Raw genomic sequence first — 15,455 nt, forward strand, 5'->3', positions numbered from 1 at the left:
AGGTTTGGGGCCAGATGGACCTGAGTCTAAACCGTCTTCACAGCCTGTTCACTGAGAGTGACCCTGAGCAGCAGTGACCTCTGAATCAGTTTAGCAACTCTTCTCTTGGGGTTCCCGTTAGGATTCAGTGAACACACACAAAATACTCAAAACGTCGGCTCTCAATAAATGTTAGCCATTTATTTTCTTCTAACGCAACACAGGCGTTAATAAAAAAAAGATTTATTATTTCACTAGTATTTACACTCAAAATATGAATGTTAATTTTACTGTGGCAGTTTGGATAAAGTTTAAAAACAGTATCTTTCAAGGGGACATTTAATTTCTAGTTAAAATGGATAGTATTTATCTTCCCCTTTAGTTTCAAAGCCAGAAACGATACTTTACAGATACCCGTATTCACACATATATTAGCAGGTTTTTTTCCCCAAAATGTGTCTGCACTATATTTGCAGAAATAAAGATCTTTATCATCATTGCTTCCCCAACAAGTGAGCTTGTCATTTAAAACACTCCTGTGTCTGAATTACAACCACATCCCCTGCTCACCTTCTCCTTTCACAAACAGGATGGTTGTATCTGCACTTGGCGAAGCTTCAGGTTCACCCGATACATCATCTTCCTCTTTATCTTCAGCCTAAAAGAAATGCTGAAAACCTATTACTATGGGGAAAAGCACAGCATCATGTAAGAATAGTGACTTCACTGGATTTGGGACAATATATTAGTATACTGCATCTCCAAGGCTGTGCTGAGATCAGTAGTGGAATGAACAGTTACGTGCATATAGATCCCCCAGGGATTCTGCAACTGTAACTGAGAGTGAAGCCTGAGATTCTGTATTTCTAACAAGGATCCACCAAATGCCCATGAAGCTGGTACTTAGATTACACTCTGAACTGCAAGGTTCTAGAGCCCAAGTGGGTAAGTTTTCTATAAAGTCTGAAACTTTGAAAACCGTATTTTTCAAAAGGACATATAATTTCTAGTTAAAATGGACAGTATTAATTTTCCCCCTTAAATGCCAGGAACACTACTTTCCAAGAAAAGAAGTAGTCTCAAACACAGTCTTCAATTCCCTCCCCAACAAAGGGGAAAGGAGGGGCCGGTCTAAGGACTCAGATATCAAATCCTTTCAGCTTTGGAACCGAGGTTCCCCCTGCAAGTATGCAGCTGCAGGCGCAGGAGGCGAGCAGCCAGAGCCAACATGGAGAAGGTGGCAGGGCTGGCGCGGGCCCGCGGGCTGCTTCTGCCGCCCCTGCTCCAGGCCTGGTTATGAGTCATCCAGTCCCAATTTACAGAACGACCTCCCTGCGAGAAGTCGGCACACCACTGGGAAGAAACGGTCTTTAAAAAAACGTGACTAGGGAAATAATGAGGTGGCCAGCAAGCAATCGCTCAGTCGTGTCTGACTCTTTGCGATCCCATGGACTGTAATCTACCAGACTTCTCTGTCCATGGGATTTTCCAGGCAAGAAAGAGTACTGGAGTGGGTTGCCATTTCCTTCTCCAGGTGATATTCCTGACTCAGGAATCAAACCCAGGTCTCCTGCATTGCAGGTAGACACTTTACCCTCTGAGCCACCAGGGAAGCCCCATTATGAGGTGGAGATGTCCTGAAATTCAATTAAATTTGCACGACTCAGAACATTTACTACTAATCACTGAATCGTACGCTTAAAGTGAGAAAGTATCATGATATGTAAATAATATTTCAATAACATTGTTTTAAAAAGGTCAACAGAGCAAAGACTATCTTACATTTTAAAATTTCTCCACACCCACCTCATATGTTTAAGGGAACGTAGGAACCATAAACTTGTCAAATACGGGGAAAAGGAGACACTTGAGAAACAAGAGAAATCACCCTATGACCTGATCACAGGAGTCATCAGCATTAAGAAGTGAGGAGGCAAAGGAGGCAGCGGAGCAGGCAGCAGCGGCAGAACCGAGAAAACCCGGAAGGGCCATGAGGCCAGCGAGGAGGGGCACTCAGCAAAGGCTCAGGGCGGAGACCGGGCCAGGAACCTGGCCACGAGGCCACTGGCGCCACAGCAAGATGGGTTCACGAGATTCGTGGAGCTGACCGACCACTGTGAGAGAACGAACGGGAAACGAGCAGAAGAGACAGCTGTACAAAGCGCTCTTCTAAGAACTGTGCTGGTAAAAAGGAAACCTGTTAGCAACTTAAGGTGGAGAACACCAAGTGGAGGGGTGTGGGCACATCTGTAGCTTAACAGAAATAAGTCACCGAGAAAAATCAACGCTGGAAGCCACAAGAAGAAAGAGGATAATAAGCAAGATCCCACAGGACCAGACAGGGAGAAGGTGGGAGGGCCCACCCTAGAGGAGAGTAAAAACAACTCTCTGAAGGGAAAGACGCAGACAAGACGGTGAGTAATCTATTCAGAAGAACTCAAGTTCCATTTGACAGAGTTCACACTGATGGCCTTCACTCTGACATCAAAGACCACATTGTTGCGAAGACTTCAAAGAGAAACGAATTTTGGAGTTTGAGAGTGGTTCAAGATTCTCCGTAGGATACATTACAGTAGTCTGAGAGAGAAAATAAGCTAGAAAGTGGAGTGAAAGTGTGAGTTTCTGAGTCATGCCTGACTCTGTGACCCACGGACTGTCGCCCACCAGGTCTCAGCTACCAGCGTGCCACAGTGATCCTACTTGTAGCTCAATGTGTCTGCTGTCATACTGGAATTTTATAGTAAAAGCTTCAAAATCAGACAACTTCTAGATCTTTTCCAAGCCCTCTCTATGAGGAATCTTCATGGCACATAGTTTACACATTGTTTTTTGTCTACTCCTCACCCCTGGCAGCAAAACGCATACATGCTGTCCCAGAACAGAAAGAGCGGGAGGAGAGAGGCTGTCTGGCCTGTTCACCCAGGGAATCCAGAACAGCGCCTGGTACACTGCAGGAACTCACAGATACACTGCTTACGGAGGGAAGGAAGGAGAGGAGAGGAAAGGAAGACCCAGAGAGGTAAGCTGCCCAAGGTCAGCAAGTTAAGCGGGGTATGTCCCAAACCCACCAACCGGTCCAGCGGTCCTACTCCGCTGCCTTAAAGACTCCTGTCCATGTCATCTTGGACTGTTCTGTTTCATGTCTCCTTCCTTCTGCCCAAAAATACTAAGGAATTATCCTCAGTGACTGGCCTCATTCTCCCAACTTCAATCCACTCTGATCCCAGTCACAAACCTCTAAAGGCAAACAGTTTAATACCATATTTGTCTATAGAAGGAATAAATTCTAAATACATTATATACATGTAATAAATCGAGCACAGCACTAACCAAATCTGTCGGTTCATCTTCTTCCACCTCTGCTTCATCGTCTTCATCTTCAATTATAGAATCTTCCACGGTTTCTTCATCTTCTGTAAGATCCTGCGCCACTGCCAATGAGCCTAACAATAAAACACGAAACAAGCAGTTAACCTTTACCCTGGAATACCAACTTTTCCTTTTGTAAAGGCAACAAAAATTTTCCCTCAGAACAACTCAATCTCCCAGTCCACTCAAGTGATGACAAATTACAATGCCTCTAAGAACATTCAGATGATCTTATCTTACTGCTAGTCTTACCAACTGCACATTAATTTTAGCGGGAAATGCTGTTTAACTTTAAAAAGCAGCTGGAAAAATGAATTGCTAAAACTACAGATGCCGTAAAGGCCAAATAAATAAATTCAGGCAATTTTGTTAAACATATTAAAAGTAACAAAGTAAGTTTGTTTTAAAACTAAAAAGCTCTACATTTTAATCCATCATTAACCATATAAAACAAACCAAAAAAAAAAAAATCCAGGCCTAAAGGAAAATAGCAATCTAAATATCTAGGCAAGAAACTGTTTATTAAAGTTCACAACAGCTCAAAACTCTTAGTACTTTATAGCATATAACTCCAAGGAACAAACATCTGTATGATACCTATGGTAAAAACTAGCTCTCATAAAACACATTTGATTTAGTAAAAACTATATCGGCAATTTCAGAGTTGAGAGCTGAGAAAGCATGCATTTATTTTTGCATACAGCTTCAAAAATGTTTTAAGATACTTCTTATAATCCCTACACTTAAAGTCATAGTGAAAGTTAAGCATAACTTTAATCCCAAAAAATTATAAATCCTAATTTTATAGGCAAAAATACATGTCACATTAAATCTATTTCAGGCAAGGCCCTCAGAAGAAATTTCAAAGTTTCAGAGACTCTTCCAACACTTCTCAGAAAGAATGATGATGTGGCAATTCAGTATAGGGGGGGAAATGAAAAAGCATGTGTACACGCTGTAAACCCAGAAGAAACAGTAAATTCTAAGAACTCTGCATTTCAAGCCTTTTCCACCTCCCTGAGTTCTTACCACAGTTAAGATTTAAGTCAACTGTTAACACTGAACCACATTTCATGAACTGAAAGTCAGCTTCTACTGCTTCTTGAACAAACCGAAACAGTGCATTCATAATTTACAATAAAACTAGTAAGAAGACTACATCTGACATGATAAAGTAATACTTAAATTTCAAAACTTCTCAATAAATGCACTGGCTTTCACCCAAAATTTACTGAACGTTTTTATGCTAACCAGTAACAATTTTGTGCCTTAAAAAAAATCTAACACTTTTCTATTGGAAAAATTAAGAGAAAATATGTTTTGAAAGACAGACCCTAAGGCACCCCCCCCCAAAAAAAAAACAAAGATACCCAGATAACTGATGTTTCTTAAGAAAATGTTCTAAAGCCAGAAAAAATATAGTCCAGATTCTAGACAAATACGATCACCAAATTTTCCTAAAGAAAATAAAAACAACAACCAGGAAAGCAACTCCTAAAGGAAAAGCATTCCTATTCAAATTTGCAAATGAATTAACAATTGTGGTTAATTCTCAAACTTGGTTTTCTATCCGTTAAACAGAAATCAGTCAGTTCACTTTTCTTTGCAAAAAGAACACGTGAAGGGCTGTCACTATCATTCACTTTGCCACACAGCTTGCTTAAACTTACAGGAATTCTAGCGATCATATGGTCAGACTAACGTCCATAGAGAAAACTGCAGTTCAAGACAGAATCAGGGCAAGAAGCCAAGTCTCCACATTTTCATCGTCCCCTGTCACACCAGATAAACTGTAGGAATACATCTAAATAACGAAACAGACTACATTTTTTTTCAGGACTATGCGATGCATCCACGAAACAAACAAAAAAAGTTAACAAAAAAAGGGGCGCAAAAGGAGGGCTGGAATAATGGACGTGCCCAAGGATTCCGCAGCCCGTCTGGACGCAGGGCTGCACTGGCAGACGAGCACGGGGGGTTTGGTGAAGCCAAGACACCCGGGGACGCAGACGGCTGCGCTGATACACGGGGGAAAGACCGGAGGCCGAGCAGTGTGCCCGGGCCCGCAAACACCCCGGTTTCGGCAAATGAATGGAGGACGCCAGGCCTGGAAGCCAGGGACACGTCAGCTCAGCGCCGAGGGGAGGGCAGGGCAGGGGGCGGAGCGGCAGCCGCGGGCGGTCAGCGGTCCCAGAGCGCTCCGGCCGGCCCGCCCGCCGCCCCCGCCGGCCGGGGCTCCGGGCGCCCCCGACCCTCCGTGCCGGGACCGGGCCCCTGCGGGGCCTGGCGCGCGGGGCCGCACTGCGCGCCGGGGGCGGGGATGGGGCCCACGGGCCACCAAGGGAGGCCGACGGGGAGACTCCGGCCCCGGGGGGACCCCGACCCGGGGGGCGCCGCGGCCGCCTACGGCCTCACGCCTGCCTGGTCCCACGGCGGCTCCCGCCCACCAGGCCGAACCCCTCGACCCACGGCCCCGGCCTCACCTCCTGGGCCGACTCGGAGCAGGAGGGTGGCGGGGAACACCAGCAGGAGAAGCAACAGCAGGCGGCGAAGGGAACTCATGGCGCGGCCGCTCCGGCGTCCAGGGCCCGACCGGGAGAGCTCTCGGCCTCTCCGGCGCGAATGGCGTTACTCTTCATCCGGGCTCCGGGGGAGGGGCGGGGCACGCACCGCGCACGGCCTTCGTCACGCTCCTCCTACGTGAGAGGGGCGGGGTACGCACCACGCATGGCACTCGCCACGCCCCTTCCCGACGTGGCGGCTGGGTCCCAGCGGTGGGGGAGCGCGGGCAGCGCCGGGAGTCACGTGACAGGTTGCTAGGTCCTCCGAGATTCCCGCGAGACCTCCGAGAATCCCGCGAGAGTCCGCCTCCCATCACGGCCAAGGGCTGGCGGCGAACTGCCCTTTGTCGCTCACCGCGCCATCCATCCCTCTCTCCCAGTTAGCGGTTCCTTTATTTGACGATCAGCTTGGAAGTCTTTGTGCAATTGAAGAGTAATGCCGCTTAATATAAGGAACATGAACTGCCTGTTTTACAAACTATGCGAAAGCCTTTGACTGTGTGGATCACAATAAACTGTGGAAAATTCTGAAAGAGATGGGAATACCAGACCACCTGACCTGCCTCTTGAGAAACCTGTCTGCAGGTCAGGATGCAACAGTTAGAACTGGTTCCAATAAGAAAAGGAGTACGTCAAGCCTGTATATTGTCACCCTGCTTAATTAACTTATATGCAGAGTACATCATGAGAAACGCTGGGCTGGAGGAAGCACAAGCTGGAATCAAGATTGCCAGGAGAAATATCAATAAGCTCAGATATGCAGATGACACCACTCTTATGGCAGAAAGTGAAGAGGAACTAAAAAGCCTCGATGAAAGTGAAAGAGGAGAGTGAAAAAGTTGGCTTAAAGCTCAACATTCAGAAAACTAAGATCGTGGCATCTGGTCCCATCACTTCATGGCAAATAGATGGGGAAACAGTGGCTGACTTTATTTTTTTGGGCTCCAAAATCACTGCAGATGGTGACTGCAGCCATGAAATTAAAAGACGCTTGCTCCTTGGAAGCAAAGTTATGGCCAACCTAGACAGCATATTAAAAAGCAGAGACATTACTTTGTCAACAGAGGTCCGTCTAGTCAACGCTATGGTTTTTCCAGTGGTCATGTATGGATGTGAGAGTTGGACTATAAAGAAAGCTGAGTGCCAAAGAATTCATGCTTTTGAACTGTGTTATTGGAGAAGACTCTTTGAGAGTCCCTTGGACTGCAAGGAGATCCAACAAGTCCATCCTAAAGGAAATCAGTCTGATGTTGAAGGTGAAACGCCAATACTCTGGCCACCTGATGCGAAGAGCTGATTCATTGGAAAAGACCCTGATGCTGGGAAAGATTGAGGGCAGGAGGAGACGGGGATGACGGAGGATGAGATGGTTGGGTGGCATCACAGACTCAATGGACATGAGTTTGGGTAAACTCCGGGAGTTGGTGATGGACAGGGAGGCCTGGCGTGCTGTGGTTCATGGGGTCGAAAAGAGTTGGACACGACTGAGTGACTAAACTGACTGACTGACTGAAACTGCCTGTGTGTGGCACTGAAAAGCAAGAATATGCTTGGAATATATAATTGTTAAAAAAATCCAAAGCATAAAAAATACACATTGGAAAATGTTGTTTCCGCACCACCACCACCACCACCCCACCCTTGCAGACACCCTCGTCCACAGTTAAACAGTAACAGTTCTTAAATTCTTACCTGACAGTCCAGTGCTAGAAGTCACCTGGTACAGTGCCTACCATAGAGCAAGTGTTTAGGAAATACATAATGTGGATGGCAGTGGCTGTACTCTTTGCTTCTCTTCTAGTGTGGACTTTGAGTTGCTGCCAGCAATCTGGTATGTCATGCAATCAAACAATGTGAACTCCAGGTACCAGTGGACGAGACCTTCCAGAGAAGTCACAGGGATGATGAAACAAGCTAACCCTTGGTGTGCTCACTGTTGCCATTCCCTGTCATTCAGTCGCTGAAAATATTTATAAGCTGTGTATTGTTAACTGAGACACATTAAGCTTAGTAACTTCCCCAAGGCTTAAAAGCTAGTCTAGTGGCAGATGCTAAGATTTGAACCTGGCAGTCTGATTCCAGCAGTGGACACAGGACTGGAAAAGGTCAGTTTTCATTCAAATCCCAAAGAAAGGCAATGCCAAAGAATGTTCAAACTACCACACAATTGCACTCATATCGCACGCTAGCAAAGCAACGCTCAAAATTTTCCAAGCCAGACTTCAACAGTATGTGAACTTAGAACTTCCAGATGTTCAAGCTGGATTTAGAAAAGGCAGAGGAACCAGAGATCAAGTTGCCAACATTTGCTGGGTCATAGAAAAAATAAGAGAATTCCAGAAAAACATCTACTTTTGCTTTATTGACTACACCAAAGCCTTTGATTGTGTGGATTACAACAAACTGTGTAGAATTCTTAGAGATGGGAATACCAGGCCACCTTACCTGCCTCCTGAGAAATCTGTATGCAGGTCAAGAAGCAACAGTTAGAACCAAACATGAAACAATGGACTGGTTCCAAATTGGGAAAGGAGTTCCTCAAGGCTGTACACTGTCACCCTGCTTATTTAACTTATATGCAGAGTACATCATTGGAAATGCCAGGCTAGATGAAGCACAAGCTGGAATCAAGATTGTTGGGAGAAATATCAATAATCTCAGATATGCAGATGATACCACCCTTATGGCAGAAAACGAAGAGAAATTAAACAGCCTCTTGATGAAAGTGAAAGAGGAGAGTGAAAAAGCTGGATTAAAACTAAACATTCAAAAAACTAAAATCATGGCATCCAGTCCCATCACTTCATGACAAATAGATGGGGAAACAATGGAAACAGTGACAGGCTTTATTTTCTTGGGCCCCAAAATCACTGCAGATGGTGATTGTAGCCACCATTACTGCAGATGGTGATTGCAGGTGCTTGCTCCTTGGAAGAAAAGCTATGACCAACCTAGACAGCATACCAAAAAGCAGAGACATTAACTTTGCCAACAGAGGTCCATCCAGTCAAAGCTCTGGTTTTCCATACATCTTCATGTATGGATGTGAGAGTTGAGTATGTATGGATGTGAAAGAAAGCTGAGTGCCAAAGAATTGATGCTTTTGAACTTGGGTGTTGGAGAAGATCTGAGAGTCCCTTGGACTGCAAGGAGATCAAACCAGTCAATTCTAAAGGAAATCAGTCCTGAATATGCTGAAGCTGAAACTCCCAATACTTTGGCCACCTGATGCGAAGAACTGACCCATTGGGAAAGATCCTGATGCTGGGAAAGATTGCAGGCGGGAGGAGAAGGGGACAACAGAGGATAAGATGGTTGGATGGCATCACCGACTCGATGGACATGAGTTTGAGCAAGCTGCAGGAGTTGGTGATGGACAGGGAAGCCTGCCGTGCTGCAGTCTATGGGGTCACAAAGAGTTGGACACGACTGAACTGAACTAATTCCAGGCTGTCACTGGCCTGCTTTTTCCTGCACTGGCTCTGCTCAAACTGTTTGTCTCTATATGTCATCATGCTGTGTATTTAGAATCACCTCTTCTCTCTGTCCCTGGACCAGGGCTATCTCCCTGACTCTCTTCCCTTCAGAGGGCTCATTTCTGGCAGAGGACTGTCATTCCTGATATTAAAGAGATCCCTAGTAAGGTCTGTGGCTCCAGTTCTCAGGATGTGTTTCTCCAGAGACTGAACATACGAGGATAATGCAGTTTAGGCTTAAACTGGGACTTTGACTCTAGTTTTATTATTAAATGGTTACTAATAGATTTTTATTTGGGACTGGAATTTTAGACAGTTAGCCACTAAAGGTGCAACAGGGGCAAAGTGTGCCTTCTTGGGGTGGGATTGATGTGAAAATCAGATCATACAAACAGAAAACAGAGAGATCTGTGTGACTGTCCAACTGGCACAAAAATAAAACACAGTAGCCTATGGCTTATTGAAGTAAAATCCTAGCCCTGATCTGGGTACCCACAAATTGTGCACTGTTGCCATTTCCCTTCTCCCCGTAATGAGCAGAGTTCCCTGGGAACCGACCCAGAGCCCTCCCCCTCGCTGGATCCCCACACCTCTATGCTTTATTTCTCTTGCTTACTCATCTACCTCCTTGAAGATCTGTGTTTTCCAGAAATACACCATACCCTGGTTATTCCCATTCTTATAGCTCAGGCAAACTCACTGTGGATTCTCCACTTCTGTTATTTTACTTCCTTGGCAGAACTTTCTTTTTCTTTGATTTCTTAAGATTTCCCTCAGCATCATTAGATGCTGTCTGTTAAACCTTGGTTTTTGTTCTGGGTGTTCCCCAGGTAGCAGAGTAGCTAAATAACTTTCTCCTGACCTTAAGTCTTAGCTCAAGGACCACGTCCTCAGTGAGGCTCACCCTCACTCCCAGTTTAAAATTACAACCCCCAGCCCTTCCCTTGCACTCTCAATTTCTTTTCTCTGTTCTCTCTCTCTCTTTTTTTTATAGCTCCTTTTGTCTTCTAATACAATATACAGTTTATTACATCGCCTGTCTGTCACATGTTGGGACCAGGGATTTTTGTACCTTTAGTCAATGATATAGAACAGCACCTGACATTGGTGATAACTCAGAAAATATCTGTTGCATTTGTTGTACTATTACAAGTGACATCTTTCCCTCACAAATTTGCAACCTAAGTTCAATCGTAGACTTAATAAGAAGTGAAAAACTATCAAGCAAAAAAGAAGTTACATTTATTATATGCAAGCAAAGACTTCTGTGCTCTTTCACCCGCAAGGACGTCCTAACCGCCTCCCTGTTTCACTCTCAGAGCTAAAGATCACCTGTCCTTTTCATTTGTCTTTGAAATCGCTTTGCACACGTAACTTCCCTTTTGTTTCCTCTGTCACTGTTTTTGTTTCTGGCCTCCATTTTTCTTGTAGCATCTTATCTGGTACTTTTGATTCTAGCATCATCCACCATCACTACACTTCATACATCACTATTCAAAATGCATACTGTTTTTCTTTTTTTTTTTGGCCATGCTGCATGGCTTGTGGGTCTTAGTTCCCTGACTAGGGATAGAATCCAGGCCGTTGGCAATGACAACGTGCAGTCCTAACCACTGGATTGCCAGGGAAGTCCCTCAAAATGCATAATCGACCACATTACTCCTACACGTAAAATCGCTCAGAGCTTCTCACAAGGACAAGGTTCACACTTCTTCACGTGGCATGGAAGATTATTGATGATCATGGTTATCTCCTGCCGTATGAAGAAGGCAGGTTTTAGATTTTACCTGTGGTTCAGAGAGTATCACAGGGTACCTCGGGCTGCTGTGCTATGTGAAAGGAGCTTCCTCTTCTGTCTACCTGGGGAACATCTAGTCAGCGAGAAGGATCGGGCTCAGGCATCATCACTTCTGCAAAACCTGCCCTGAGGTTTTCTCATCATCATGTCCAGGGCCAATTCATCTATGCTTCTAGAGCATCCCACATGATCAGACCCATGTGCCAATCGAGAAAAGAATCAATTATCCATCTCTCCGATACATCGTGTGGTCCTTGGCCATCTCTGCCTGGCTTTTCATGATACCTTTGGCATCTCTCAGTTGGTAAAGAATCCACCTGCAATGCCGGAGACCCCGATTCAATTCCTGGGTTGGGAAGATCCCCTGGAGAAGGGAAAGGCTACCCACTCCAGTATTCTGGCCTGGAGAATTCCATGGACAGTCCATGGGGTCGCAAGAGTCGGACACGACAGAGTGACTTTCACTTTCACTCTGGCATCTAACATAGAGGCTGTTCACATGGTTTGTTGAAAGTCACTAAATGTTTATAGGGAGAAGCCCTGGCTTAGATGCTGCATCCCTGAGCCGTGTGCCAAAGGAGGTACGTTCACTGTGAGACAGCCTGGAGGTAAAGGTCATGAACGTCTAGTAGCCCACGTGGTGAGTGCAGCACTTAGGCACACAGCCCTGCGTGTGGACAGCCTGTGTTAACCTGTCCTTTCCAAAGATCTCACCACGTGTGTGTGCAGAGTCCAGATGCTATGTTAGCCATGACAATATTTGTCTTTCTTGTAGCACACCTTAACTTTCCCTAGAGAACCCCATGGAACTAATAATAATGTCTCTTTTTAAAACTTGATCACTTCCAAAGCTTTCAGAGCTTACATTTTTCAAACGAAGCATGATTATAGCTGCAACTTCATTTGCATTTCTCATGGTTTGTCTTAAAGTGTATTGCAACTTCTTAAATTTGAGAAATTAACTTTGTTTCAACATTCATATAAGATGTCTTATAAAATTCCTCAACAAAAATAATATCAATAATAATACTTTTTTTTTAAATTATTCATCACTTCCTTTGGGGCCAGATTAGATTCTCCATATATTTCCCCCTTGTAACTTGCCTGCCTAATTTAAGTGCAAAGCTAATTTCAGTGAGATAAAATAATTTCTTCCCCTCCATTCAAGGTATATCTTCATTCAATAATTAAACCTCCACCCTGGCTCTGGGATTTATCAAAAAGATAATATATTTGTTATGTACATTCATTTTTCCAATACATATTACAAAATCAGCTTCTCTGGTTCATTTTTTTAAACTCGGAACTAATTCCTCAAAATATGTTAAGGTGGAAGTTACAAGGGTCAGATCTCCTGTCACCTGGGTTTTAATTCCAAACGATTTCAGCATTAGTCTTTTTAAATTTGATTGATAGTAGAGAGAGATGCCTGGCCAGAGAAGAAAAAAAAGTTGGGGTGAGATAAGAGAACAATTTCATAATGTTATTAAAGGCCTGGCAATAGGCTTTCCTGGTAAAGATTCAGTGGTAAAGAATCCACCTACCAATACAGGAAACGTGGGTTTGATCTCTGGGTCAGGAAGGTCCCCTGGAGAAGGAAATGGCAAGCCACTCCAGTATTCTTGCTGGGAGAATTTCACGGTCAGAGGAGCCTGGCAGGCTGCAGTCCATGGAGTTGCAAAGAGTCAGATGTGACCTAACGTCTAAACAACAATAATACAAGACTGTTGTGCTGTAGGAATGAAACTTGGCAGGTATTCAGAAAAGAAGACACTGTATCCACTTGTTTATTTTATATTAGAATATGTTTGATTGTTCACAGGAAGAAACTAGAAGAAAAATAATCACATACTTTTGGATTGTAAAGTTTCACTACTTATACAGATTTTAATGTATCATTTGTGTGGATCGATCTGGGTACAGTACTCAGTAATGACTCTGCTCCTGGAGAGGCTGACAAAAATGATTAACTGTTAATCTTCAGTTCTGTTTAATCTAAATCATTTCTATTTCCTTCTAAAATAACTGGCATCTAAAAATGAAAGGAAAAAAATAAGTTTGCAGGACAGACATTTGGGAACAGAAGAGCTAACTCTTGATTACATGTGAATTCTTGATCACATACAGAACTCCTATTCCATAAACAGTGTGTTCTTGATTACATACAAAAAAACGGGTGCAAGGAAAACCTACAGATAAACTCCACAGATAATACTAATACTATATTTTAATCAACATTTTTGTTTCAAACTGTTGGGACATCAAGGGGACTAATACAATTAAGGGAGGGGCTTCCAATTGCGGGACCAGCTATAATCACAGCCCAGACGCCCTTATCTGGGGCAGAGGGGTAAGCTGTGCTGAACATTACTGAAATATAACTTTAGGAACTCTTATTTAATCTTGTGTAATTTGACAATGACATGGAAACATCGCATTCTTTATAACGATCGTCAATCAGTATGACCTACCACGGTCAGGGGCTTCGGATGACTTCTCGGTCTGCAGGAAACAGAGAGAGCATAACGTCAAAGAAAACAGAAGCAAGTGGGGTGGGGGTGGAGGAGGGTTAAGACAGAGAACTGGTGAACGTCGAATGAGCATCTTAGGAACTGGACCAGAAAGAGTTCCATTTCAACATCCTACGATGGTTCTAATCAACCCCTTAGGGTCTGGGCATACACCTTGTAGCGTCGAATACTGAGAGCTGAGAGTCTTCTATTAATAACATAACAGATTATAAGATTTCATACCAGTGGAAGAAAATCTGATCATAAGATCTGGGTAAGCTGTTTTATTGTAAACTAAATCTTAGCTCATAATCTGCATAGTGTTTTTATTAGAAATGATCATAAGTTCCCTGAGGGCAGTGAACCTTGCTTTGCAATTCAGGTCCTACAAAAAGACATGAAGCAACTATTTCACGCTAGGCAAGATACCAAGCACTTTTACATAATTTATCTTGTTTGTCTCAAATTAAGACAAGGAAAAAGGTGTTTTTTAAAAATGTTTAACATTATTATGCATATATTCTAAAGTTAAAGACATTATCATTTAGAAAAAGAAACAACTTACCTTGGTTTTCTGACTCTCTCTCTGGACCTTCTAATTAAATCTTCCAACTGCTTATTTCTCTCTTCTAAACTGAAAGAAGAAACAACTGAAGTTTATGATTAAAATGGACTTTTCTAAGCTAACCTCACTGGAGGATTTGAGTAGATAAATTTAATGATGGTCTAGCTTTCTATACATCATCCACCCATCTTGTGTCTATTCAGGAGTTCAGTCGTGTCCAACTCTTCGGGACCATGGACTGTAGCCGGTCAGGCTCCTCTGTCCATGGGATTTTACAGGCAAGAATACTGGAAGTGGTTGCCATTCTCTCCTCCACATTTTCTCAACCCAGGGGTCAAAACTGTGTCTCCTGCATCTCCTGTTTGGCTGGCAGATTCTTTACCACTGAGCCACCTGGGAAGACAGCTATATGGGAACTTGGAATTCTTTCCTAGCAACTCAAATTATTTAATTAATTTTTCCCTTTAAAGGTTCCAGTGGTGAAGAAGGAGAGTGATCCCTCCTTCCCAGCCCTCTTTGCCCCCACATCCTGGATGACCACTCATCTGCTTTCTTTCACTATAGTTTTGCACCATCTAGAATTTTGTGTAATGAAATCTTACACTCAGCCTAATTATTTTGCAATTCATCCACACTGTTGCACCTACCCAGAGGTCATTCTTTTTTTTATTGTTGTATAGAATTCCACTGTGTGGCCATGTCACAATTTGTCTGTCATCTCACCATTTGAGGGACATTTAGGTTGTTCCTAGGTTGGGGCTATTACAAATAAATAAGTAAGTAACTGTTAGTAGCTCAGTCATGCCCGTCTGTTTGCAACCCCATGGACTGCAGCCCACAAGGCTCCTCAGTCCATGAGATTTTCCAGACAAGAATACTGAAGTGGGTACCTTGAAATTCTCTTTTGTGTTAACACATGTGTTCTTTCTTCTTAGATCCATACACAGGAGTGGGTTGGCTGAATCATACATTGGGTATATTTAACTTTTAAAGAAGGCACCAAATTGTTTTTTAAGAGGTTGCTCCATTTTACATTTCCACCAGGAGGCTATGAGCATTTCAGTTGCTCCATGTCCTGCCAATACCTGGTATGGTCAGTCTTTTAGGCACACTTATAGGTGTGTAGTGGTCTTCACTGGGGTTTAATTTGCTTATTAATGATGTTGACTATCATTTAATGTACTTACTTGTCATCCA

The 15,455-nt window shown here is 43.6% G+C and overlaps 1 protein-coding gene across 2 annotated transcripts in view; it reads right to left on the bottom strand.

Annotated features, from left to right (window-relative positions):
• The window catches only part of SSR1 (signal sequence receptor subunit 1), a 30,678-nt gene extending 24,663 nt beyond the window's left edge, over window positions 1-6,015 (bottom strand). Inside the window, exons 1-3 of one of the 2 annotated variants that reach the window (XM_070361173.1) lie at window positions 5,832-6,015; window positions 3,310-3,422; window positions 550-637 (exon numbers count right to left, since the gene is read on the bottom strand). In XM_070361173.1, the coding sequence (XP_070217274.1) occupies window positions 550-637; window positions 3,310-3,422; window positions 5,832-5,910 (280 nt within the window). In that variant the 5' untranslated portion in view covers window positions 5,911-6,015. The remainder of the gene's footprint in view (window positions 1-549; window positions 638-3,309; window positions 3,423-5,831) is intronic. The other variant, XM_070361174.1, reaches the window with a different exon arrangement.
• Window positions 6,016-15,455: the final 9,440 nt, after the last annotated feature.

Source organism: Bos mutus, chromosome 23 (genome assembly GCF_027580195.1).
Source record: "Bos mutus isolate GX-2022 chromosome 23, NWIPB_WYAK_1.1, whole genome shotgun sequence".
Classification (NCBI taxonomy): domain Eukaryota; kingdom Metazoa; phylum Chordata; class Mammalia; order Artiodactyla; family Bovidae; genus Bos; species Bos mutus.